Genomic DNA, 26,193 nt, shown 5'->3' on the forward strand with positions numbered 1-26,193 from the left:
CTTGGTGTTAGATAATAAAAATATTCATCACTACACATATTTTTTGAAAGTCATGGATTATTAGAGAAATACAAAAACAATTGGAGCATGAGAGAAAAAAATTCATGCTGACTTTTAGAATTGAGACTTTGCTATCATATCAAAAGACAAGGCACATTCTAAGAACAAATGGTACATATTCAGATCTTCAAGGATTGTTGAATTTAGTAATCATTGCAGTTTTGAAGGGTTGATCTAGATTAACATGCATTCAGTGGTTTCAAAATACAAATTTAGTCTGATGTAGGACCTGAGTGTTTATAGTTCTAAAAAGCCCAGGTGTGAAGCACATGTTGCTGATTAGGTAAACATAGTTTCAAAACTCTAGGTCTAGGAGGAGTTCACAGTGGGCTGATTACCTGCAGGACAGGGGCAGCGAGGTTGGGGAGCGAGCAGAGAGGCGTGGTGACAGGAGGCAGGGTGTGAATTTTGCATATAAGTGGATCAACATGGAAAGTATCATGCTAAGTGAAATGAGTCAGAAAGAGAAGGACAGACATAGGAAGATTGCACTCATCTGTGGAATATAAAATAACAGAGTAGGAGACTAACACCCAAGAATAGTAGTATATAATACAAGGAGGTTGGCTCCATGGCTTGGAAGCTGGCCTCACATGCTGGGGGAAAGGCAGCCCGGATAGAGAAGGGAACACCAAGTAAAATGTGATTGGAGATCCCGCATGGGAAGGGAGATGCGTGCTGGAAGTAGACTAGAGACTGAACATGATGGCCACTCAATACCCCTATGGCTAACCACAACACCCAAAAGGAGAGAGAGAGAGAACAAAATGGACTACCCTGCCACAGAGACAGGGTAGGTTGGGGGGGTGGGATTGGAGGTTGGGAGGGATACTGGGTTCATTGGTGGTGGAGAATGGACACTGATGGAGGGATGGGCTCTCAAACATTGTATGAGGGAAACACAAGCACGAAGATGGGTAAATTTGTAACTGTACCCTCACGGTGACTCACTAATTTAAAAAATAACTTAAAAGAAAACTCTAGGTCTAGTACCAATTGTCACTAATTCATTTAATGATAAAGTTCATTAGTAATAATATCTTGGAATGGGCACTGGTGGAGGGATAGGTACTCGATCATTGTATGACTGAAATGTAATCACGAAAGTTTGTAAATCTGTAACTATCTCACAATGATTTATTCAAAAAATTTTAAAATATTAATAGTAATAATATCTTGGTTATGTTTCCATTGTTAAATTTATAATAAAGGTTTATATTTCAAAAGGTGTTGTAAGTTGTTACATAACTTACTACATGAAATTTGGAAAGCTATTTGTCATTACATTTTTAGCTGTCAAAATTATTTAAGAGTATAATTAGATTTATAGTTTTTTATAACTTACAAAAACCCATAAGAATATCGGTACTTTATTTTTATTTTATTTTATTTTATTGAATCACCATGAGATACAGTTACAAAGCTTTCATGATTGAATTTCAGTCATACAATGATCTAACACCCATCCCTCCACGAGTGTACATTTTCCACCACCAATGTCCCCGGTATCCCTCCCGCCACTCCCACACACCCAGTCTCTATGATAGCAGGCACTTTCCAATGTTTTTCTCTCTCTACTTTTGGGCATTACGTTTTTCAATACCGATACTGAGAGGCCGTCATGTTGGTTCTTTGACTACTTTCAGCACACATTTCCTATCTTGAGTGATCCCTCCAACCATCATTGACATACTAATCCCTTCCCTATCCCAACTGCCTTTTCCCCAAACACATGAGTCAGTCTTCCAAACCATGGAGTGATCCTCCTGGCTCTTGTGTCTATTGTCCTTGGGTGTTAGTCTCATATTATGAAATTTTATATTCCACAAATGAGTGCAGTCATTCTATGTCTGCCTGTCTGTCTCTCTCTCTCTTTCTCTCTCTCTGACTCATTGCACTTAAGCATAATATTCTCCATTCCATGTCCATCCATTTATAAGCAAATTTCATGACTGCATTTTTTTCTAAAGCTGTATAGTATTCCATTGTGTAGATGTAATCACTGGTACTTTAGACCTCAAGTTTACTGACTTCTTGATCATGTCTAAGAGACTATGTGTATCATAAACATCTTATGTTGAGCAAAAGAGGAAACTTGGTGGTAGCACATGAGCCCACTGCAAAAGGTCCTTTATGGCTAAAGGGAATGTTTTCTTGTTCTGGGTTGTCTCAGGTGTGATAACCACCAGGGGCTGAGATTCCTCAGAACTATAGTGATGACTTAATAGCTCTGAATGGGTGAGGGGCAGAATGCTTCTTGTAACTGTGAAGAGGTTTATTAAATGGGATTTAGAGAGTCCAGCAAAAATCATCCAGAAGACTGACCAGAGAGATAGAAAGTTCCTCTCTGATATACCAGTTTAGTCTATTAATGAGGCATTTTTAGGAGAGAGAGGAGAGTCTATAATATTGGTCTCCAAATATTTTGAAAGATTATATATTTTTAAAGTGTTTTTGTGGATAGCTATGGGATTAAAGACAAGCAAGAGAATATTTCTCATCTTTCCTCAAAATCGGTACAAAAGTCAAGAGCATTTTAAGAAAAATATTTGATTTTACTCACTAATACAACTGATAGACTATCATGTACTTAGTGAGAATCTAGCAAAAGGGAACACAAATTCATGTTTAATGTAGGAATTTAACTAGATTCAGATTCCTTTAAACATATTAACTTTAGCTATTCTCTAAGGTAGACAAAAATATTTATAGAAAATGAAGCATCATATATTTAAATATATATTTAGATATATACATGCATATACTGAAAATATGAATTGATTTTGTGTATATAAAGTGGAAGTTGACAAAGGTCCCAGCAGAGTTTTAAAGACACTTAAAAGACTTGGGCAATGTATCAGATATTGATTGATATATGGAGGTAGCAAATACTAACTTTGGAGTTAAGCAGAAAAGATGTTTATTGCAAAGTGCCTGTGTGTTTAATGACAACAAAGATGACAGACTCAGACTTGCAAAACAATTGAGCATAAATAAATGATAAGAACCGAAGCCTTAGTCAGAGCACAAAAGAAAAATGGTGAGGATATCATATAATCACTGGAGAACAACGCTACCCCTAAAACGTTGCTGCCACTTCCGCTATGACCTTTTTCCTTCCCCCAAATGTTCTTCATTGTTTCCGTGCCTTTATAACACTGGCCCCAATTCAAAGTCTAAATCTAATTGGCAGAGTTTACGAATGCCCACAATCTAGCTGCAAGGAGTGTGGGATTGTCAGTTCTTCTGTTGGGAAGTGGGCTTAGATGGACCTGGATTCCTACCAGAAGTCTCACTGAGCTCAAAGAGGTCATTCTTTATACATTAAAGATGCTGGCTAGTCCCCCAATTGGCAAGAAAGGGCATTATGAGAGGGCTTCTTTCCTCCATTAGTGACAGGTATCTTCACCAAAACGAATCAAAAAAACTTAGACTTATTTTCATCATGTTTTCAATGCAGGATTTCTCAGATCTTTTCATGTATAAGTATGTATTGTCCTTCTTTAAGAGGGAGATAAAATATGCAACATTTGTCAAATGTACTTGAGCTAGATACGTTTTACATAACTCTTCTAAGAAGCATTGAAAATACCCTGAGAACATTAGATTAAAGTAAAAAGATAAAATTCATGCACAGATGAGTCCTTTTGTAATAAGAGATAAGTACATTTAGCAAGGTGGGTCAGAATGCCCAGGGGAGTGCCTTGAAGCCTACCAGGCAAGGTCATATTTTATTTACGGGACAGTAACTGCAGTGAGATTTGAACTATAAGAGCTAGTTAACCTTAACTAGTGCCTTCACAAGGTGTTCTGATTGTAGCATTTATGAGTTTGAAGAGGGCAATCAAAACACTAAATGACATAAGTTTTAATCAGCTTTATCCCATTGAACTCTTTATTTTAAAGAGTTAAGAAAACTGATGAATGGTCAGACACAAAGACCTATTCATATAAAACAAGAGACAAAGACTGATGTATCTGAAAGAAATTCTCTAAGAGCCATTTAATCCAGAGATCAGCAAACTGCAGCATGAGCATCAAATCTGCCCACAGCCTGAGCTCAAACTTGTTTTTAATTTTTTATACAGCCCAAAGCTGAGTGTTTTTAAATTATTTTAATAGGGTAAAATCAAAAGAATCATATTTCATGAATGACACATGCAAATTATATAAAATTCATGTTTCAGAGTTCATGGATAAATTTTATTGCTCTTAGAAAATGTTGCATATAATTATTATATTTTGAATTTCATTATTTAAAACTATGTGACAGATTTTGTTAGAACAAACTTAATATTTTCTGTTTTGTCTCTTGGCCCACATAGCCTAAAGTATTTCCTGTCTGATGCTTTAGAAAAAAGCCTTTTCAATCTCTGATCTGGTTCACCACCCTGTTTTACTCACAGTGAAACTGAAACTGTGATATGTCTGAATTCTGGCACTTTCTGGCCCAAGTGATGAGTCTTACTTCAGTGCTTCTACTTAGATGCATCAGTTCAAATGATGCCACACAGGAAGTGGGGAAGTATGTTTGGGTGTGGAAATGGAAGAGAAAGAGGCATCGTCCATCAGTAACTCGCCTCATGCCAAATTGAAATTGCATTTTGATTGCATTGAAGGTGATGGGGAATGTAAAAGGAGAGGATTTAATTGCTTCATTCAAATCTTAAAAGTCATTTCAATTTATACCTAAGTCTTGCATCTTCTAGATTTGTGTATTTGATGCATTTCTTTTATTGATTCAGAGTTCTAATAAGAGATGGATAATATGGAAATTACTTTGGAAGATCCCTTATATAGCAGTGCTGGTTTTTTGTTTGTGGCATCATTACTTCAAAAGGGAAATATTCAGCTTTGTTTCTGGGAGTTGATTGAGTTCTATGGATATAGTTAGCATGTCCTAAGATAGCATGGTATTATTGGCCAGAAAATTAGAGGATCTGTCATTGGGAAGAATCCTGAAGTAAGAGTACAGAGATTTGGGAGCAATGGAGAATTTAGTTAATGCCAACAATAGGCATGGGATGATAACCATCCTTCCTTAAATGTTCTGGGAGCTGCAGTCCATTTTGCTAAAAATATTTTATTGTATTTTTTAACTAAACTGTTTCCATTGCTTTGTGATAACAGTTGGACAAAGCTGCACATCTGTTCTCAGGATGGTTTTGAATGTCAAGCATACGACCACACAGTGAACTCTTCATAAGGACTCGAGAGCAGCTTATTGATGACCTCAGATTCAAGAATAATTATGATTCTCCTGAGTTACTGTGCAGGGGAGAGATTATGTGGGAGGAAGAGTCAAATTGGCCCTACCTGACTCTTTGTTAAGTGGTCATTCCTGGTGGTGCTCAGGGTACCTTGTGTGGTACTGGAGGTTGAACCAGAGTCATCCACATTCAAGGCAAAACACCTTAACCCCTATACTATCTTCAACCCTAGTTAATGTTTTTTAATCTCAGGAACAATAGATATGCAACTGGTTTGGCTTTGAGAATTGCTTGTTATAGTACTTAAGACCAAATTTGTTGACACCTTTATACAGCAAGGGGTTAAAAGTTCCTGATAACCTCAATCCTGTTTGTCAAGATGTTCTTATTTTTCCTGTCTTTTCCATTACTTCAAATTTGTCATTGTATCCTATTATGTATCCTATTAAACCACCAGAAATGCCTTTGGGAAGAAAGATAAATGCAAATAAGTAAATGTATTACATCACAGGCCATCACAAGTCAGTTTTACTGAATCTTTTTTTCCATTTCAGATTGAGATGCTTCCAGATGGGCTGTTTCAGTGCAAAAAGCTGCAGTGTTTACTTTTGGGGAAAAATAGCCTGATGAGTTTGTCTCCTCATGTGGGTGAACTGTCCAATCTTACTCATCTGGAGCTCATTGGTAATTATCTGGAAACACTTCCTCCTGAACTGGAAGGATGTCAGTCCCTAAAGCGGAACTGTCTGATTGTCGAGGAAAGTTTGCTCGCTACTCTTCCCCTCCCTGTAACAGAACGTCTGCAGACCTGCTTAGACAAATGCTGACCTAAAAGAAAATGAACTTAAAAGTATGCCCCAGGGCTTTAAATGAGAATCCGAATTTCTCAAGTGAAGAAGATGAAAACTAGATAATAATCATCATTAACCACAGCGAATGTCTTATTAAAGCATCAGTGTCTAGCCTGAAATTAAGCAGGTAAAAAATGTTAACACTGAACCGAAGTTTTGTGAATTATTGATCTTTAACTTATTGAGATGTAAGAAGTCCACTTTAAGGATGAAGGGGGGAGAGCTCATGAAATTATTAAATCTATTCTATAGGCTTTTACTTTAAAGAATATATTTTCTTTCCTTTCCCTTTCTCATGCCCCCTTAATTGTATGCCTGTTTTAAAGACTTCCTGTTTTGATATTTATCACCATGACCATAAATTTATCAATGTCATTTCCTTTGTGTATCTGCAGCACTGTATTTGATTTATGTTCATAAGTATTTTTTGGCAGGGTCACTGTGCTTAGCAGAATTCCTTCTTGGCTTAATTTTTGCTTCCTTCCCCCATTTTCTTGAGTCTTCCTTGATCAAGTTTCTTTTAACATGGTGAACCATGAGAAAGTGCCTGCCTTTGGCCTTTGCAGAGAACAGAAACAGGCTACTTAAGGCATGTCACCAGGGCTGGAGCGATAGCACAGCAGGTAGGGCATTTGCCTTGCATGCGACCAACCCAGATTTGATTCCCAGCATCCCATATGGTCCCCCAAGCACTGCCAGGAGTAATTCCTGAGTGCAGAGCCAGAAGTAACCCCTGTGCATCAGTGGGTGTGACCCTAAAAGAAAAATAGAAAGGCATGTCACCTTGGAGGTATCCTGAAAGTTGATGAGATCTCTAAACATCATCTTGTGTGTCATCTTTTATTTGCTAATAAGTTTTATGATCAATGAAAGATATAACATTGCATAATTAGGCCTAAAATCTATGAGAATAAATTTTTTATTAGCTACAGCAAACTTAAGAATTTACAATTCTTATATTTGATTTGCTTATAATTCTCATTTTTGTGCACATTTTCTTCCAAAATGTTTTTATGCCCTGCAACTATTTACTGTAGGATGACAACACTTTTATGTTTCCTGCTCTACACTATATGGGGCTTTTCCTTGTGGGAAGGTAGTAGCAATATTGCCCTTGCTTCTTTTCTGATTGCTGTCCTGTTGTGCAGATACAATACATAATTCAAAAACTGTGATCGCAGGGAAAGGGATAGATTTGAATTTATAGCACTTATTGTCAGATGGTTTGTAGAAATTTAGTGAGAGTTAAAGCAAAGTTCTTTTTTTTCTCCATCTGCATGATCTCTAGATATGATTCTAATGCTAAGCACTCAGCCTCTATTCAGAGCTTAAGATGAGTCCTCAAAACGCACAAAGACATTGATCCACTTAACTGAAATTCATCTCATGGCTTTGTCTAGCTTTTCTGGAACACATTTTCCTCCATTTTATAAAGAGCTTTGTGTTTGGCCTTTTATTATGCATATTATAAAATGAGAAAAATGAACTCATTTGGGGGAAATGTACATTTTTAATGTGTTTTTCCTCAAATGGGCCTAGGCATTGTGATGCCATCTCATTTGGGATATGATGGCGTCGTCTAGTAACTGTTCCTAAGCAAACTGGAAAATATGACAAGACTGCCGTAAACATTCAATGATGGTATACAGTATATTTTTTCCCTTGCTTTGCTTGCTCCAGAATGGTAAAAATGAATCTTTAAATGATTGCAAATGTTACTTCTCTCATACCCTTGGATTCAAGCTCAGAGAAAAGGAAGTGCTCAAGTCAAGTGAAATTTGAGTAATATGTAAACAAAACGAAACACCAAAAACCTCCTGACACATTATTGTTGGTTCTGAATGAAAAGGAAGAGTGTGAAAATTAACTCTTACCAAAACCTGCCTTTAGTCAGTAACACTCAAGTTCTCAGGGACCCAGGTATATCTGAGGAAATGTTCTTCTAGGATTTCAGAAAACAGATTCTGACTATATCTAGGTTTTATTTTATGTTATTTCATTTTTAAATGTGAGTATAATGGTCATCTTAATGTTTCACAATAGAACTTCCATGTGTACTTCAAAAAGAAGAAATGCAATATGTGGAGTGGTGTTTAAATGTTTTTGGATCATAATTAGCCATAATTTGTACCAAAAAATCTACCTTCTATAAAGGAAAGTTTTCCAGACAATTTTTAGATTTGCTATCAGTTCCCTGACAAACAGTGACTCCTTAGCTGAGAATCACTTTTTCCCTTTACCCTATAAAAGTTATTGGTTAAATCTCTTTATTAAATCTGAATTTCTGAAAGCAATTTACTATCAGGATCAACAATTAATATTATAAGCTGCTTTCCAGACACTAGGGTAATCTTACTGGTGCAAACAGTTGTTCTCAGTGTCATAGTTTTAGATTTCCTTACCCTACCAATATACACATACTAGTATGTAGGTAGTGTATGAAGTGCTATGAGTACTGGTGCAGTGAACTCTGAGAGCTTGGCTTCACATGGAAAATGTGTTAGTTAGCGCTACCTTTATGGCATTGTTGGAACAGATCTTCATTGTGTATCTGAAACAACAAATGGGGGAAACCTGTTCAATTATATCTACAGGACTTTATTTGGAATTTGATTTTGAAGAATGTGTAATGCATTATCCAAAAATGTAGCTGTTTTCAAAACAATGTTGATGGGTTATGCTAGCATGTTATTTTTTCATTTTATTTACCTGTTAGTACACACACACACACACACACACACACACATCTACACAGAGATCATAATTCCTAAGTATGAAAAAATATAACTGACTAGCTTTTAATAGTTTCCTATTTTTCCAAAGTGGCAAGAGGTTGTAGATTAATGATAATATTATTTTTATTCATAATTATACTCACAGAGTATTCCATTTTCTTAGTTATAATAATTAAAAGAAAACGGAATGCTTAACCTCAGCCTGAGAGCCTGGGTGTTTTTGAGCATTCCTGTTGAGGGGTAGTATTTTTCCTCTGTCCTCAGGGACACACACATACTTGGTTTCTTCATTATCCCCCAACCCAATGTTACCATACTTCGCTGTCACTTAACAAGTGTTTGTGTTAAACAGGGTAAATAAAGATCCTCAGACCTCACCGCCGTGTCATAGCTTGATATGTGTGCTGTGGTGAAGCTGCAGTGATTTGCATTAACATTATTGTTTGGTAGTGAAAATGTTGGTTTCTGTTATTCAGGTGTTTCACAGTGCAAATTTTGTATGTCTAATTAAAACGTTGCATAATACTGATGGGTTCAAAGCCATTAAAACAATCAAACAAATATTCTGTGGACTTATAGTTTTATTTCCTTGTATTTTTAATAAAAAAAATCCCCCCATCTTTAGGTTCTCAGCATCATTCTATCCACATAAGACATTTTGTTTTCCCTGTTCATTTCTGCCTCCTTAAATTGCTCAACGTTTGTAGAGTAGTAGAACATGTTTGTGCTAGAGAACTTGTAGTCATTTTTCAGTGATGCTTGACCATATACAGTGTATGTGGGAGGGGGCACAGTGTTGGGAGAGAGTCTTTGCATTCTTACCTAATTAAATAGTTCTACTGATCCCTCTAGAATTTTGAGCTAATTTTTTTATTTCTCATCTTTACCAAAGATATGAGAATATAACAGTAAGATTATCTTATTTTTAGTAACAATATTGCATCAGAATCTGTGATTATTTCTTTTTTTTTTCTTTTTGGGTCACACCCAGCAATGCACAGGGGTTACTCCTGGCTCTGCACTCAGGAATTAACCCTGGCGGTGCTCAGGGGACCATATGGGATGCTGGGAATCGAACCCGGGTTGGTCGCATGCAAGGCAAATGCCCTACCTGCTATGCTATCACTCCAGCCCCGAATCTGTGATTATTTCTTTCTGGAAATGAGTAAGGCTGGAGGGAGGAGAGAGGGGGAGTGATTCTACATCCTGCTTTGTATTATGAAGACATTTTATACATGAAAATGTCACAAACTAATAGCTGTTGCAAAATGTCCCAGATAAAATAATTTCTTCAGCTGGATATGAGAGCTGAAGCAGTGAAAATACTGCAGTCCGACTTAATTGGTTTTTTCCTGTTCTGATTCATTGCTTCTATCCACTGGGAACTATCTACTAAGTACCTTTGCTAATGGACTAAATTCTATTCAACTTTTTAAAAAATATGAATAACTTCAGCAACACAAAGGCATGAACATAAAATATTTGAGCCAAAGTACTGAGTTCAGGTGACTTTCACTTGAAGTTGATACATACTTAAGTTTTGCATTTGACTTGTATAATACACTACTGCTGAGAAAAATAGTTATGAATGCCTTTTGCATGTTATGTATTATCTCTAACAGAGATGAAACCATTTTAAAATACGAAGGAACTAGACTTAGACTAAATGTGCTTGTGCATTTGTGTGTTGGATATAAGCCTAAATATTTATCTATTTTTAAAATTCTTCAGAGGTTTTGTTTTAGTCTCAGTGAAATAATGGGCCAGTCTTGAGTACAGACATTTTCTTTTCACAGTGAAATCTTGCATTTATTTTTATCTTCCCACATACTTTGAAATGTATAGTCTATTTTTGCTTCTGGTAATGAAATATTTTTTAAAATGTAAAATTTTATGAGTTGAATGTTCTGGGCCCTTAGATTTACAAGGTAAATCTGAATTTTTGGTGGTAAATTTCTTGCCTTGAGATTAGTAGGCTTGGCTAAACTTTACTGTTTTTAAAGTACATTTGTGTAAAAAGGGTTTAATTTTTTATAATCAATGGCAAATAAAAATGAATTAAGTGTTGAAAGAACTTGACTACTAATTTTTACCTATATTCACTTCTTAGTACCAGTTTTTTAAAAACTATTCTCTTCCCCCCACTCCTATACTTTCCTGCACAGCAAGTGGTACTGTTGTATCAATCAACAAATAAGAAGTTTTAGATTTACATATGAATTCAGGGAGTGACTCAAAGGGCTGAAGCACATGCTTTATATTTGGGGTGCCTGGGCTTGATCCCCCACACTGCAAGGTCCCCTGAGCACCTCCAGCAGCAGTCCCTGACACTGAGTAGCCCCAAGCACTTTTGGGCGTGGTCCTTTTTAAAAGGGGACAATGTCATTGTGTGGGGGCTGGAGCAATAGCATAGCATGTAGGGTGTTTGCCTTACACATGGACGACCCAGGTTCGATTCCTCCATCCCTCTCAGAGAGCCCAGCAAGCTCTGAGAGTACCCCGCCCGCATGGCAGAGCCTGGCAAGCTCCCCGTGGCGTGTTCAATATGCCGAAAACAGTAACAACAAATCTCACAATAGAGACGTTACTGGTGCCCGCTCGAGCAAATCGATAAACAACGGGAGGACAGTGCTACAGTGCCATAGTAATGAATGAGTTTTCTAAATATGTTGCAGTAGTCCGCAAATAGCAAATCCTTTAAAAGATTGGAACTGAGGCAAGAATCCTGCTTTCTCCTAATAGCATCATCTTCCCAATATAGACCCAAGGTCTTCTCTGGGGATGGATGTTGTATCTCTTCTTGGGTCTCATTTCCCCACTTATCAATAACTTAGCCCTAATGCTGAAGAGTAGATTAAAAAAAATAAGAAGCAAAGACTATTTATTTGACAGGAAATTCTGAGGTTTAGTAGAGAAATTAAAAATGGAATTGTTGGGTAAAATAAGCACATAGTGAAGAGAACCTGTATGTATATACATATATATGTACATATGTATGTATATACACATATACTACATCAGTGTACATTTATGTATACTTTGGTTATGAAGGGCAGTTAACTGCTAAAAACAGCCATATTGTTCTCTGGAAATGCAACTCTTTGTGAAAGGCTTGCACCATCTCTAAGTACCTCAGGAATGGGAAGCACGCTAAGGAAGTGAAGCCATTGATTTCAGCATTTCTGGACTGCCAGTTTCTTTGGTATGCTGGGTCCTTTGATAATGGTCTTTTGCAGTTTTTCTCAACCAGGGGCCCTGACATGAGACTAGGGACTAACCAGAAGGACCGGAGTCACCACAGGAAAGAGACAAGGTTGGAAGGGTCAAAGCTAAGATATCCTGGCTGCTGGCAGGAGCCTTGGGGAGCCTTCCAGCAGGACCATCAGCGAGCTCAGCCTGTGTCACAAAGAACTTCCCCAAACCCCAGCGATGAACAAGACGGGAAGCTGCACTGGTGCCTTGGAAGGTACAGGGTCATTCTCCAGGGCTGCTACTGTAACTGCCCCTGCTCTGAATTCTCTGTTCACGCTTGCATTCTTTACCCGCCTCATCTCTGAGAGCTAGAGAAAAGTAGTTTATTCAGGAGACACAAAGCCAGACTCAAAGGTGTTATTTACAGAAGACTATATATCCACAGGCCAGGGAAGGATGAGGAATATGTCATTTTTCTACACATAAGGTCCTTTAAAAAAAAATGCAAGTCTCTCTTCCTCTGTGCCATTTCCTCATCTTCCGAGAGCTCTTACAAGCCCTGCCCTCTAAAAGCCAGTAATTCTGAAGAGCCGCCTGTGGTGCTGTTGGGCATCTTTTCAAATGGTTTCTTACATGCGCGTTAAATTTTGTACTCCCGTTTTACACATTCCCATTGTTTGTTAGTCCTTAGGGCTCATCATTTTTCACTCTCTGTCTCCCTCTGCTGCTGAGATGGAAATAAATCAGATAGAGAATTGCCGGGCTTTTCCACACACCTCCCGCCTTCCTCCCTCCTTGCCCCACCTTTTTTTTCAATCATCTTACATAGATTTTATCAGTCCCACCCTCTCCTTTACCTTCAGTCTTCTTCACAATGACCATTGGTCACTCACACGTCTGGCTTGGTTGGTTGCCTGTTTACCAGTGGTACTCACCCATGGGTCTCATAGCCGTTGTACTCGCAGACTCACACCTTTCAGTTGCTCTGTCACTGCTGGCACACCTGCTGTGGGGGTGGCATTCTCTAGCTGAGGTGTGCCCATTCTGGGGGACTGGGGGTTGCTGTGCCCCCAGAGAGTGCCCCAGAGTCCTTTAGTTGCAGGACTCACAGGAGGGCCACGTCCCTTTATGGTACGTACACATCCCTAGGTCTAGTGTGGCTGGAAACCAATTTTGGCCACTGTTGGAGACAGCAGAGCTGCCAGGATGGCACTCGGTACATGGTGACTCCTGGTGTTGCTGCAGGGGCCATATACCTCACCAGGGATCAAACCTCAGTAGGCTGAATGCAAGGCAGCCTCTATGCAAGAATTTACCCCCTTACAATAATTTGACACCACTTAAAAATTGCTTTGAATATTTAATTCAATATTTTGAGGAAAAACTCAGATAAGGACAAAAATCATGACTACCATATAATTACTCCCTCCTCCAAACACAAAACTCTCAACAAGAATGAGGAAAACAAAGATTGAGTGGAGAGACAAATGGAGGTGGGATTGTGTGAAGAATAAGGGTTCTCAGAGCATTTCCAACACCCCAATGCACAGTCTTCTTCCAACCTTTTCTCCTGGTTCCTGCCCACACCCTTTGCCTTCCCAGGTCTTTAGGTATGCTTCATTGTCCTACATACCCTTCCCATCACTTAACTGCATCTCTAAGAATACTAAATACCCATCGTGCTAAGGAGGATATTCTAATTTACAATCACCAATATAAATGTCTTTCACATGTCAAGAGTCTCCCTTTTTAGAAGACATTTTCTAGTTACAGTTTCAAACAGGAGTCTAGTCAATGAGTAAAGAGGAGTATGGCGGTTTCCTTAGCCAATTCAAGGAAGTATGTGTGGGAACTTGAGGTCTACAGTTTACACCAGTGTAAACTGGTATGGAAACTGGCCCCTTATTTCCAATTATGTCAACGAAACTACTATTTCCTGGAAATTAGTCCCCCAGGCTAATGTTTGAATGTGTGTTGGGGCCTGGGGAACACCAAATGTCACTTGTGTGGAGGGAGTATCTTCTCTCGTGTAGATTCACACACTGACTTCACTATGCAACATAGAGAAACTGCTCACATTGGTAAGGGGAAAAAGGAGCAGTCTCTGTCACATTGTTCAGAATTGGCAATCTCAGGCAAGTTCTCTGAGGAAAGCGAAAGCCTGCATATGTCCAGTCAATGAGAATTTATCAGTGTACATGTGGAGGCTTGAGGACAATTTGCTGGACTTACACTATCTGGTCAGAACATCACAAATCTCATTAGTGGATTCACATTGAGAAAAGATATGAATGCCAACATTTGGTGTGTGCTACTTTTGCCTTGGAGTCCACTGCTGCAGAGAGTTGACTTAACATCTGTATTATCTGCAGGCACTATACGATGTTATGTATGTGCTCCATCTCCAATCAACCCAACTACCTTCTTTGGAGTGCTATTCCCATGTTACAGGTGAGAAAGTTGACAATAACTTTCCCAAGGTCTTCTGACTGTCCCACAGACAGATCAGATTCAACCCACAGGTGTGCATGACCTGTCTCTACAGAGGTTTAGGTAAGAATGTCAAACCACCTCCTCTCTCACCAACCCTGAAGTTTGAAGGTTCACTGGCGTTTCAGACTTCATTAATCTCTTCCCATTGGCTGTAAGCCAACCCATGCCCTACCCCATTCAATCCTAGTTGTCCTGGACCAATTAATCACTTCCTATTCCATTTTACTTTCCTCCCCTCAGCTAATGTAATTCTAGAACTGTACAATTTTCCACTTGGGAAGGCACTGTGGAGAACTTTCTGAAGAACAAATGGTTTGTGCAAAATCATAAATCCACTGAGGGAAAAAAAGCACACTTAGTTTCGCTAGACCCCATTGAGTGCTCTTATCTCTCGACTGGGCTAGAGCACAAATAATCTAAGTCTACCAGGAGAGCCAACAGCCTCCATAATTCCTAGTCCTGTGCATCCTCTAAATATTCTCTGAAGTCATATTTGTTTTAGCTACAACCTGGTAGTAACACCTTCCTGTGCAGTGCAACTGGGCTGAAATCATTTTAGACCTTTGTCCTCATTAATTCTAAATGAGGCTCTAAGAGAGCTATCTTCAACAAGTTACATTATTGTGAACTACTAAATCATCTGCTAGACTTGATAAAAGTACTAAAAGCATTTTAAGGTAGGTATTATCTTCATTTTACGGGGAAAGTTCAGGCAAGTTAAATGACATCCTAGATTACAGACTAAATTATATAGCTAGTAGACAGCACAGTTAGATTTTGAACAGGAGAGACTATACCACCAAATCTCTTCTGCTCATAAGGTGCACACTGCCAAGATCGTGTGACAAGTGATGGGTCATGATACCACCAAGGATGTCTACATCTTACGTAGTCTCCTGTCCTTTATAGCAGGTAGATTAAATATTTTGAACTAACTTTGGTCCACATACAGATATATGATTCTAAGTATCATTCGGATAATTATTAAAATGACTATTAGGTGGGGCAGGGAACACATTTAGTGAGTACCTAGTGGTGTTCAGAGGACCATATACAGTGCTAGGATTCGAACCATTGTCAGGGATGCAGCCTTTATTAGTCTCTTTGCTCTCTTCAGGCTCCAAACTAATGTATTTTGAAATGCTGTAGTTGATTTTTAAAATACAGAATGGTGGTGGTTTTCCCACCAGGAATACAAGCTGTGCTATTCCAGGGCCATGTGCCAGAGAACAAACCCAGCGGTCACACCTGCAAGGTGTGTGCTCTGCCACTTGAGCCACATCCTGGCCCTGGAGGGCCTGAAAGATGATTCAGTGGCTTAAGGCATCTTGGGTGAGCATGAGGCTTTGAGCTAGGTTCCCTGAGAGGCTGTTTAAATAAAGAGATTTTCCTTCTTTCTCATCTCCATTGTACTCCCAAATAGTAAACCCAAGCCATGTTGCACTTGGGCCACTCTAGCAGAGCTCAGGGGACACCAGGGCTATAGCAGACACCATGCTCAGGGGGCTATGTGGTGCCAGGGGTCAAATCTCCTGGCTGCATGCAAGGCATGCCTTTGACCCCAGAATTATTTCTCTGTCCCTTACTATCTTCATTTTAATATCCTAACCTCAAACATGAGGTCACTTGATCTCATAAGAATGATGAAATTTTGTTCTCCTTAGGAGAATGGATTCAGCAATTCACTGCCCCAGGGAAGCTGCTTGATAAAGACCCCAGACCATTAGAAAGAAAGGGTGGAGAGGCTTGATTTCAAAGCATAGATGAAACTGGTAGTAATTTGCAGTTTATACTAATGGAATTGCAGCTTCAGTCTAACTCCCCTAGATTTATTACAGGGAAATGCTGGCTTATGGTTCAGACTTGCAAAATGACTACCAATCACAACTTAGGCTAAATCTGGCCTGCTGATTTAGATGTTTAGGGAGAGGGAGGAGGAGGGACGGGTTGTGCTGTCCTTGTTGAATTCGCTCAGTGCTCCAGATAAGAAGATGCGTTCCTCATCCCCAACCAGGCACATTCCCTCCTGGCATTGCTTTCTGATTGAGTGTTTGTTGAACGGAGAAAGTTTCAACCCATGATTTCAAGACCCCTCTCCTTGTAGCACGGTTACTTTGACATCAGCCCTCAGATTCCTCTGATCACCTGCCCTATGAGGCAAGTTGCATGTCAGACCCACTGTGAGTGATCCCAGTGAGCTTTCTGAGCCCCATTTTCATGGGGGACCACAGCTCTCAGATGACCTCCCATTACCTCACTGAGCTGTGAGCTCTGCAAACAAAGATGATGATGAACCAAGTGACTCTGTCTCAGATACCTTGTTTTGTAAATTCTAGAAACTAGATGGGTCCTTCTCTCTCATTCTGGTGCTGTCTTATTCTGCCAGCTTGAAGAGAGTATCCACAGAGATTTATTTTTCCCTGCAAGTCTGTAAATGAGCCCCCCCAAAAAGGGTTCCTATCTCAGATAATCAGCAAAGGCTCTGACTGAACCCATTTCTGGAAAGCCCTGTAGGAAATTCACATGTTGCTCCAGTGAACTGAGGTTCAAAGATCTGGGCAAGGTTGTGGATGTTGGAGGTCGTCTCTCACAGAGGAGAGAATGAGGGTCCTTCGGGATTCTGACTGCTCCTTGTATGGCCCCTTTTTCCTTTTTTCTGTAAAGTCTGTGGAGTCAATATACTCACAGTCCGGGCCCAAGAGCCAGCTGCGATGGTGTGCCTCCCTGGGCCCTATTGCGCTTTCCAACTCCACTGTTTGGATGCCATGAAATGCTCAGTGAGTGGGAAGTGTTGATGAGGCTGACTACTGAGTGATTTTTCTTAAGAACTTGAGTATGTCATGCATTTATCATTCTAACTTTGGAAATGATTCACTTTTATGACACATGAACAGGACTTTTATTCACCAAAATACCCAAGCCTTCATGGCAAGTGAAAGGGGGATTAAATTATTTTCCAAGGTGGTTCTGTGGTGCCTTCCCATCAGGAGAGCAGGCGGACCACGAAGAGGGGCCAGTGAGGGCACCGCGGAGGGCAGTGTTCTCTGGAGGGCTCTCCTCCTGCTCAGGTTTCAGTTCCCAGTGAGGAGGAACTGCCTGAGTATACGCAGGTGAAACTGTGATCTGTGAGGTATGGGGCTCTTTCTGGGCTGTGATACCAGAGTGTGAAATCTGAGGCTGATTCATTACCATTGATGTCCATTTCAGAGTGCAGAGCCAATGAATGACTCTGTTTTAAGCTCTCAGTTTAAGTTCTCAGTTTTCTGTTTTCTGGGTCCTAAATGTCCAGTCAGCTAGCAGGGCCCTAGTTAGAGAGAGGCCTCCAAGCCTCCAGGCTCCTTTCTGCATGAAGCATGCAGTCCCAACTAGATGCCTCTTTTAAGCTAGACTGGGTGCCCAGCAGCTCTCCTGACTCATGGTGGGCATCTTGCTGCCTGCTGGGTGCTTCCAACTGTCCTGCTGTGCCTGGTGCAGCTCCAGCCTCAGCTTGGGCTCAGCTGTTCCTGAATCAGAGAAAGCAATGCCATTGTTTTAGTTGGAGCCAGGCTGTCCTTGGCCCCTGGGAGGGTGCTCAGTGCCAGCCTGGATTGGAGCCTCACCATCAATAGCTATGCTTGAATGACCTTATCTCTGAGCCTATGTCCTCCTGTGTCAATTTGGTAATACAGGGGCTGGAGCAATAGCACAGCGGGTAGGGCATTTGCCTTGCACGCGACCGACCCAGGTTCAATTCCCAGCATCCCATATGGTCCCCTGAGCACCACCAGGAGTAATTCCTGAGTGCAAAGCCAGGAGCATCGCTGAGTGTGACCCAAAAAGAAAAAAAAATTGGTAATACAAATATCATGCTACTGCAACTCTCCCAAAGGCTCTCCCTTAAGATACTGAGACTACTTAGGGCCTTAGAAGACGACTCAGTGGATAAAAATTATTGGGGGTTGTACTGAGAGGTAAACATTCAGGTGAAGGGTGTGGGGGTTAGAATGGGAGGTATCATACCATTAATGATATTACAAATCATGGTTGTTCCAATAAAATTATGTTTAAATTATTTTTAAAAGTTTAAAGTTTTAGAATATAGTGGGATTCAAGGGGATGAGAGAAACAGGGTCCCACCATCATAGAAGCAAACATCAAAGGGTATAGGAAAGTTTTATGATGATGCAAAATTCTTCCCCTTGGAACTTGAGAAATGGTACAGTGGGTAGGGCAGTTGCTTTGTACACTGCTACTCATGCTAGACCCTCAGCACTCTATAGGGTCCGCCATAGTTCCCTGAGTGCAGAGTCAAGGGTAAACTCTGAGCACTGCTAGGTGTGCCCTGAAACAAACAAAAATGCTTCCTCTTATCCAATGCTGGTGGGTACTTAAATCTTATTGTCTCTTACTAAGTATTTCTTACCTAGAGAGTGAAAAATCTTGCTTGAGACACATACCCTTTCAGATTAGAGTCTGTATCCGTGTTTCTCTGTGCTAAAAGAAGACGCTTGCTCCTTTGCCTCTTCGCTGCACTAACTCTTCATCCACTCTGGGCTCAAGGTGGCCAATGTTTAGGAGTCCATGCTTAGGGTCCCTGAAGTCTTATGGACTACCTGGTAGGGACAGTCCTGAGGCTGACTAGAAACCTAAGGACCTGGTTTTGAACTGTTTTGTAAGTGACTGGCTACCCACCTGCTCGCACATTCACAGGGATGTTCTTCTCCCAATGAAAAATGTACACAATATAGAAAAAGAGGTGGTCCAGCAGGAGTGCATGTCTCCTCCTTCCCTCACACCTCCTAAGCCAAAGAGGCTATGCAACTAGAGGATGGGCAATCCCCTACAGCATCCTTGGTTTCCAGAAATCAATCAAGTGCCATGTTGTGTACAACAAATGCATTTCAGGTTCCCCATTATTAAAAGCATGACACCTCCTGACCCCGTTCAGGACCCATGCTAAAATGTGACCTGTGCCTGGTTGCTGTCACCTCTTATCTGCTTTGCCACAGCCATGCCGTGCAGTTTAGCTAGGTTGTTTGACTGAGATCATCGAAACTGGAAAAAAGGAAATCCAAATCCAGACGAATGATGCCAGCATCGTGAGCGTAACCATGCTGATCTTTCACACTGATCCCTTTATGCAAGATGCTCCCCTCAGCATTGAAGAAGGAAATATGGGCACACAGTTATTTACCTATGACTCACTGGGCAGGTGAATGTACTTGTCCTTTTGTGCCTGGTGTAATTTAACAAAGCAGCAAAGTGGCACGACCCCTAGGGTTTTCTCTTGGCCTGAATCCAAGTCCTCTGGGCAGTGTTGGCTTTTCTGTGGGCATTCCAGCAGGCCCACCATTTGGAACTGCATGTTTTCCTCCACATCAGACCTATCCAAAGTGCCAGTTCTTTTACCATGTTTTTATTTCTTAGCAGCCTCTTTATTAGCTGTTAGCTATGGCTTCTATAACTTCACTCTTCAAGACTGGGTCGTTCTGTCTCTAAAACCTATTCTCATCACCTTCTTCCCCACCTTTTGGGTTTAGGTGCTTTTATTTCTAACCCTTACAGAAATGGATGAGGTACTTGACAGATTTCATTCTCACTAAACTGATGATCGAATTCTTTATTTTTATTTTTATTTATTTTTGTTGCAGGGAGGAAGTTCTAACAACCCTCTCCAATGCTAATGGGACCCAGGGGTGACTCCCAAACATACTTCACCAATCAAGCCATATGGTTCATTGCTAAGACTTGTTGAGACCATGCAGCTTGGATCGAGCTGTTGCAGGGCCAACAGGATCACACCTAGCCTTGATTATCATTTTATTCCCTTCATTGAGTACAGTTCCTAGGACATTGTAGGTACAGAATGAAGGGATGGTAGAAAGTCGTTGTCCTGGGACCAATGGATCAGCCAAAATGCTTATGGGCAAGTGTACATGCCATAAACTACTAACTGATGCTTTTGTGAATGAACTGTTCAGTCACTGAGGCAACAAAATAGCAAGAGGAGGCAGAATTGCAAGTATATTATTCAAGGGGATAACAGGAATGATGTTAAAGGAAGAAAATCTCTTTAATTTTACCTCCACTCTGGGGTCCTAGATCAAAGCTACACTTGCCCAAGGTGGTATACTGTATGAGCCTTCTGTCAGACTCTCTCTGACACCAACAGTGGGGCTGTCCTGTGGTGGCATCAGCTAGGGTTTGAACTCCTGGTAGTGGGCTGATGGGGGCAATCGTTTTAAGTCACTGAGTCATCTTCCAAGTCCCTAAAGGAAGAAAATCTTGTGTGTGTTCTTCAGAAAAAGAATAAGTTCAACGTTTTACCCAAATGCAACTGGTAAGACAAGTAATGTGGTTCAGTATCCAGATCTGAACTCAGTTTGCATTCTTAAATATAATGCCAAAACTCAGCAAGATCTATAAACACCATCTTGACAGGAAGCTTTTTAGGTCTTAAGGCAATACCCTTGAAGCTATTCAGTTGTTAACCCTTAATGGGCCTCATTTCCTCTTCTGTAAAGCTGGGGCATTGAGTTAGGTGACATATAGTCGATTTATACTCTGAGATGCTACAAGTCTCTATAGAATACACATGGGCTCCCTACCCAGAAAATCAGCTTGGTTGAAACATAAGAGCATTTGTGTATGGCTCTAAAACTCTTTTTCACAGGTGATAATTATAACTCCCAAATTCAACAAATATATCTAAACAGTGTGATCACCTTCCCCAATGGGCATTTAATATACTCTCAGGCTCTAAAATAATTATTGAACTCACAGAAAGTGCCTATTTATCTGAATGTCATATTTGAGTTAAGTATTGTTATTCAAACTCCCCTGCACCACACCGCACAACCCTACCCTATCACAAAAGCCTTGATCAGATGTACATGCAATTTTCTGACTTTAGGTTGAATTTCAGGGTAGAAGTCTTCTGGAATTGTCTGTGTGGTTCAGAAAGCACTCTGAAATGAAAAGTTCCCACCAAACCACTGAGTAACATCCTTACTCAGTGGTTGTTTTCATCAGATCTATGCAATAACCCCTTTGATTTGGCTTTCATTTGAGATGATCTGTCCAATGTCATTTTACTGAAATGTTCAGAATAAGATACAATCTCATTATGGTCAGCAGCATAGAATGGACCTTTCAGAGAATAAAGAAACATCTGTCCTCCATCTGCAGTGCCTAAAAAATAGAGCTTTCAATAGGGTACATTGTAGGGCACTAATGCTTTTAAAGGGCAAGAAACCCATTTCTGACTGAAGTTTCAACAAGCATATCTAACAGTATTTTGATCTTACATGACAATAGCCATTTCAAAAGCCACTAGAGCTGAAGGTTTAATAAGAACATAATCTCTAGCTTCGCCAGTCCTAGTTTAAATACTCAATCTGTCAAGCACAAAGTACTCACAGTCTGATCCTAGGATGTGAGTGGGCCCAAATAATTTTTCACTTTTTCAGGGCTGTAAAATAGAATAATAGCATAATGTTTTCAACAAGACTGACACAGAGAAGAACATTACATCGGCATCAGCGTGGCTCCTGCTTTGGTTTTGCTGCTGTTAATGCTTGCTGCAAAATGGCCTGGTGCTGCAGCTGAGAGAGCACAGGATAAGGAATGAGAAATCCTGACGCTGCTCTCCACCCTTGCCTCACACTAGTTGTGTGACCTTGGGGAAATCACTGGTGCCTTCTCGACAGGGCTTTGTCATCTGTAAAACAGGGGAAATAAAAATAGCTAACTCACCCAGAAAAACTCTGAAGTACAAATGAGGTGACTGATGCGAACTTCCTTTGCCAACTGCTAAATGCTATGCATGCATGATTTTCTTAGTTAGTGGTAGAGACTAAATAAAATTGGTGTCCTCTCAAAAGTCATACATTGAAACCCTACTCCTTCTCCCTACGCAGTAACATTTGGGATCTGGGAAAAGAATTAGGTTTAAGTGAGGATATGCCACAGAGCCCCTCTGAAAGGCTTTTGGTGTCCTTATACAAGGAAGAATAGTTTGTACTTTCACTTTGTCTTGTGCTAAGAAGCCAAGAAGAGAGAGGCTCACCCAAAAAAATGAACACCTTAATTTCTCTTGAACTTTTAGACTCTGAAACTTAAAGAGAGGAGGATTGATAGTACAGGGGTAAAGGTGCTTGCCCTTCATGAGGTCAACACTACTTAGGTTTCAGACACCACAAATGATCTGAGCATCATCAGGAGTGATCCCTGGACACAAAGTCAGAAGTTAACCTTGAGTATCTCCAGGTGTGATCCAAACCCAAATGTCTGTTTTTAAGGTACCCATTCTAATGAAAATTTTTATAATAGCCCATATTGACTAAGACCTTTGCAACACCAGAAATGAAGAGCATATCTCATCTTTTTACTCAGAAGTTTTACTTTTTAGGGACTGGAGTGATAGCACAGCGGGTAGGGCGTTTGCCTTGCACGCGGCCGACCCGGGTTCGATTCCCAGCATCCCATATGGTCTCCTGAGCACCGCCAAGGGTGATTCCTGAGTGTAAAGCCAGGAGTTACCCCTGTGCATTGCAGGGTGTGACCCAAAAATCAAATATATATATATATATATATATATATGAAGTTTTACTTTTTAAAAATCCTACTTAAGTGCTCCAAGTGAGAACCAATTTCCACTTAGCCACAAAAAAGGGGGGTTCTGGTGGTGGACCACAGTGAGTTTCAAAGAATCTGCTTTCCACACCCAAACCATTACTTGGACTTTTCTTAGATGTGACCTCTGTGAACTTGTGACCTAGTCAGCAGCCCATATACCCAGAGAGGTATCTGCCGCATGGGTGTTGCTTTTAATGTAGATTTGGTCTTTCTCATTTTAATTCAAACTTCTTCTTAGAGCAGCTAAAACAACTGGCCATTGAGTCTTTACCTCATCAGAGGCTGCTTTTTCTTCTATTGGGCTGGGATTTTGATATTAGTCAGACGTGAGTTTGAACTCTGCCTCTTTGACTTTCTGGTTGTTACCTTAGGCAAGCTACTTAATCCTTCTACACTTCTGTTTTCTTTATCTATAAAATGGCAGAAATCAACAACCTTCTGGCAAGGTGGTCATTGAATTTAACTATAGTAATTAAAAATTTCTTATTGTTACTGTTTTTGGCATATCCAATACACACGGGTAGCTTGCCAGGATCTGCTGTGCGGGCTCGATACTCTCAGTAGCTTACTGGGCTCTCTGAGAGGGACGGAGAATCGAACTCGGGTCGGCCACGTGAAATGCGAACATTACTGGTGCCCGCTCGAACAAATTGATGAGCAATGGGATGACAGCGACTGACAGTGAATTAAAAATTTCGAGTCTCATTTGACACCAGTAGGGACAACTAATCAGTTTCACCTTCCTGTTTTCGATCTCTTCTTACCCACTGGCCCACCCTCTCCCAGATTACCCACCTCCCTAAGGCATTTGCTGAGGCCATCACTAAGACAGCCAATAGCAAAAATGAATTATAAGAGGGTCCCTGCAGAAGCAATCAATACTCATAAGTTAAACTTACCCTAGTCATTATAAATATTTAGGACTTTGGAGTAGTATCAGATTCTCATTAACTATATTCACTAATTAAATATTTAAAAGTGTGCGTGAGTATATGTATAAACTTGAGTATTTATGCAATACCTTGGGCAGATGCACAAAAACTAGTAACACAATACATTCTTTTCATATTTTTGTATTTTTATATTTTATTCTTTCTTTTTGCATATAAATTTGTCATCCATTTTTAACAAAATTGTAGAGTTCTTTTTGGCATATCCAATAAGCCACGGATAGCTTGCCAGGATCTGCCATGCAGGCACGATACTCTCGGTAGCTTGCCGGGCTCTCCAAGAGGGGTGGAGAAATCGAACACGGATCGGCCGTGTGAAAAGCAAATGCCCTACCACTGGTGCCTGCTCGAGCAAATCGATGAGCAACAGGATGACAGTGACAGTGACAGTAGAGTTCTATAAATTCTAAAGTACATGCTATTACCCTTGCACAAATTACTTTTTAAATATTAGTTATGTTGGAATAAGCTCTATCAAGAAAATTTGGAAGAGTTCTCTACTGTCTTAAAGGCTGAGTGAGCCTCCAAAATTTTCTAACATGTAGACCAGAGAAGTAGTGACTCTTATAGATGAAAAGCAGTACACATTAATAACGTTTTAATAATCATGAAGATATTCTAATTGTGTGGCCTCTCCACTGCCACATTTCTCAAGTTTGTAAAGTAACTGTTCCAGTCATAAAGGTGATTTTTTTGAGAGGTGGCTATGGATCTTGCACGGTTCTATATACATTTCATATATTAGCTCAAATTATTTTGACTACAGTCTTAAGTGGTAAGTCATTGATAGTTCACATATTACATGCTTTATGTATTAGAAAATTGAGTCTCTCTCAGTATCTATATTGCAAACAATAATTCCCTAAAGTAGAGAGAGAGTATGGGGGAAATTGTCTGCCATAAAGTCAGGGGGAGAGTTAGGAAGTGGAGGGGGGGTAGTGGCACAGGGAACATTGGTGGTAGAAAATGTGCACTGGTGGAGGGATGGGTGTTCAATCATTGTATGACTGAAACTCAAACATGAAAACTTTGTAACTGTATCTCATGGCGATTCAATTAAAAAAAAAAGAAAGATAATTGAGGCTCAAAGAGTTTTCTAAGAGGCAAGCAACAGAGTCAACATTCAAACCTATCAGAGAATTATGAACAGAGGCCTGGAACTATTTTAAGTCTTAAATGAATACATACAGAGACTATTATCCAAGTCCAGGAAAAACAGGAGCCAGAGGACTGGTCAGTGGTTGGAAATTACTACAAGTCAGGGGCGAGGGAGTGGAGGGTAGTTAAGATAAGAGGAAGGTCCACTATGAGAACAATAGTTGAAAATGATCACTTTGGACAAGAACTGAGTGTTGAAAGTAGGTAAAGGACATACATGATAATCTTTCAGCATCTGTATTGCAAATCATAGTCTTTAAAATGAGACCAAGTGACTTTGGGACTCCTAAGTAATCATGGGATGTAGGTGTTACTGGCACGCCCTCAGCCCAGATAAATCTGGAGCTGCTGAGAGCGAAATGGACCCTCTGCGCCTAAAGACTTTGATTCCAGAGACCTTCTAACACATTTTGGCATCCACCACAGCTTCTTAGAGCAATGCACTGGGACTGTGAGATGGGCTATGCAATTTCTGGCAGAATTTTCCCTGGACTTTATACAGAAATCCAAAACCATGCGGCCTCGGACTTAACATCTCTAAATTGTCAGCAATGTGAAAGGGTTCCTTTTTAGCAGGTCTGACTTTGGAGGGAAACTCCAAATAATAACAGTGAGTTTTTTGTTGAAATATTGAAGGTAATCAAAGTAGCAGCTATTTCTCTAGACTGTGAACTAAGCAACAGCCCCACGCCAGCCGAGAAGAGGAAATATCCCTCTTTTTTGGGAAAGAAATGCGGCGTGGCATCCACCATACTATGAAGCGTGGGAAGGGAGAAGAGGGATAAACAAAAAAAAGGAAAAGGAAAAGAAAAAAAAAGAGTTATGTACTTGGGGCAGTGGGGCTACATATCTCTTCATTCTAAGCAATGGAAAACTAATTATCAAATGCTTCCTTGGTAGTAGGGCTGTCTTTCTTGGGGGGAAACTC

At 40.2% G+C, this 26,193-nt stretch overlaps 1 protein-coding gene across 3 annotated transcripts in view; it reads left to right on the forward strand.

The window, feature by feature from the left end:
* The window catches only part of LRRC8B (leucine rich repeat containing 8 VRAC subunit B), a 70,486-nt gene extending 61,069 nt beyond the window's left edge, over window positions 1-9,417 (forward strand). For all 3 annotated transcript variants that reach the window (XM_055138537.1, XM_004603298.2, XM_055138536.1), the window contains one exon: window positions 5,825-9,417. In XM_055138537.1, coding sequence (XP_054994512.1) covers window positions 5,825-6,097 — 273 coding nt within the window. In that variant the 3' untranslated portion in view covers window positions 6,098-9,417. The remainder of the gene's footprint in view (window positions 1-5,824) is intronic.
* The last annotated feature ends 16,776 nt before the right edge of the window (window positions 9,418-26,193 follow it).

This window comes from Sorex araneus, chromosome 5, assembly GCF_027595985.1.
Source record: "Sorex araneus isolate mSorAra2 chromosome 5, mSorAra2.pri, whole genome shotgun sequence".
In the NCBI taxonomy this organism is placed as follows: domain Eukaryota; kingdom Metazoa; phylum Chordata; class Mammalia; order Eulipotyphla; family Soricidae; genus Sorex; species Sorex araneus.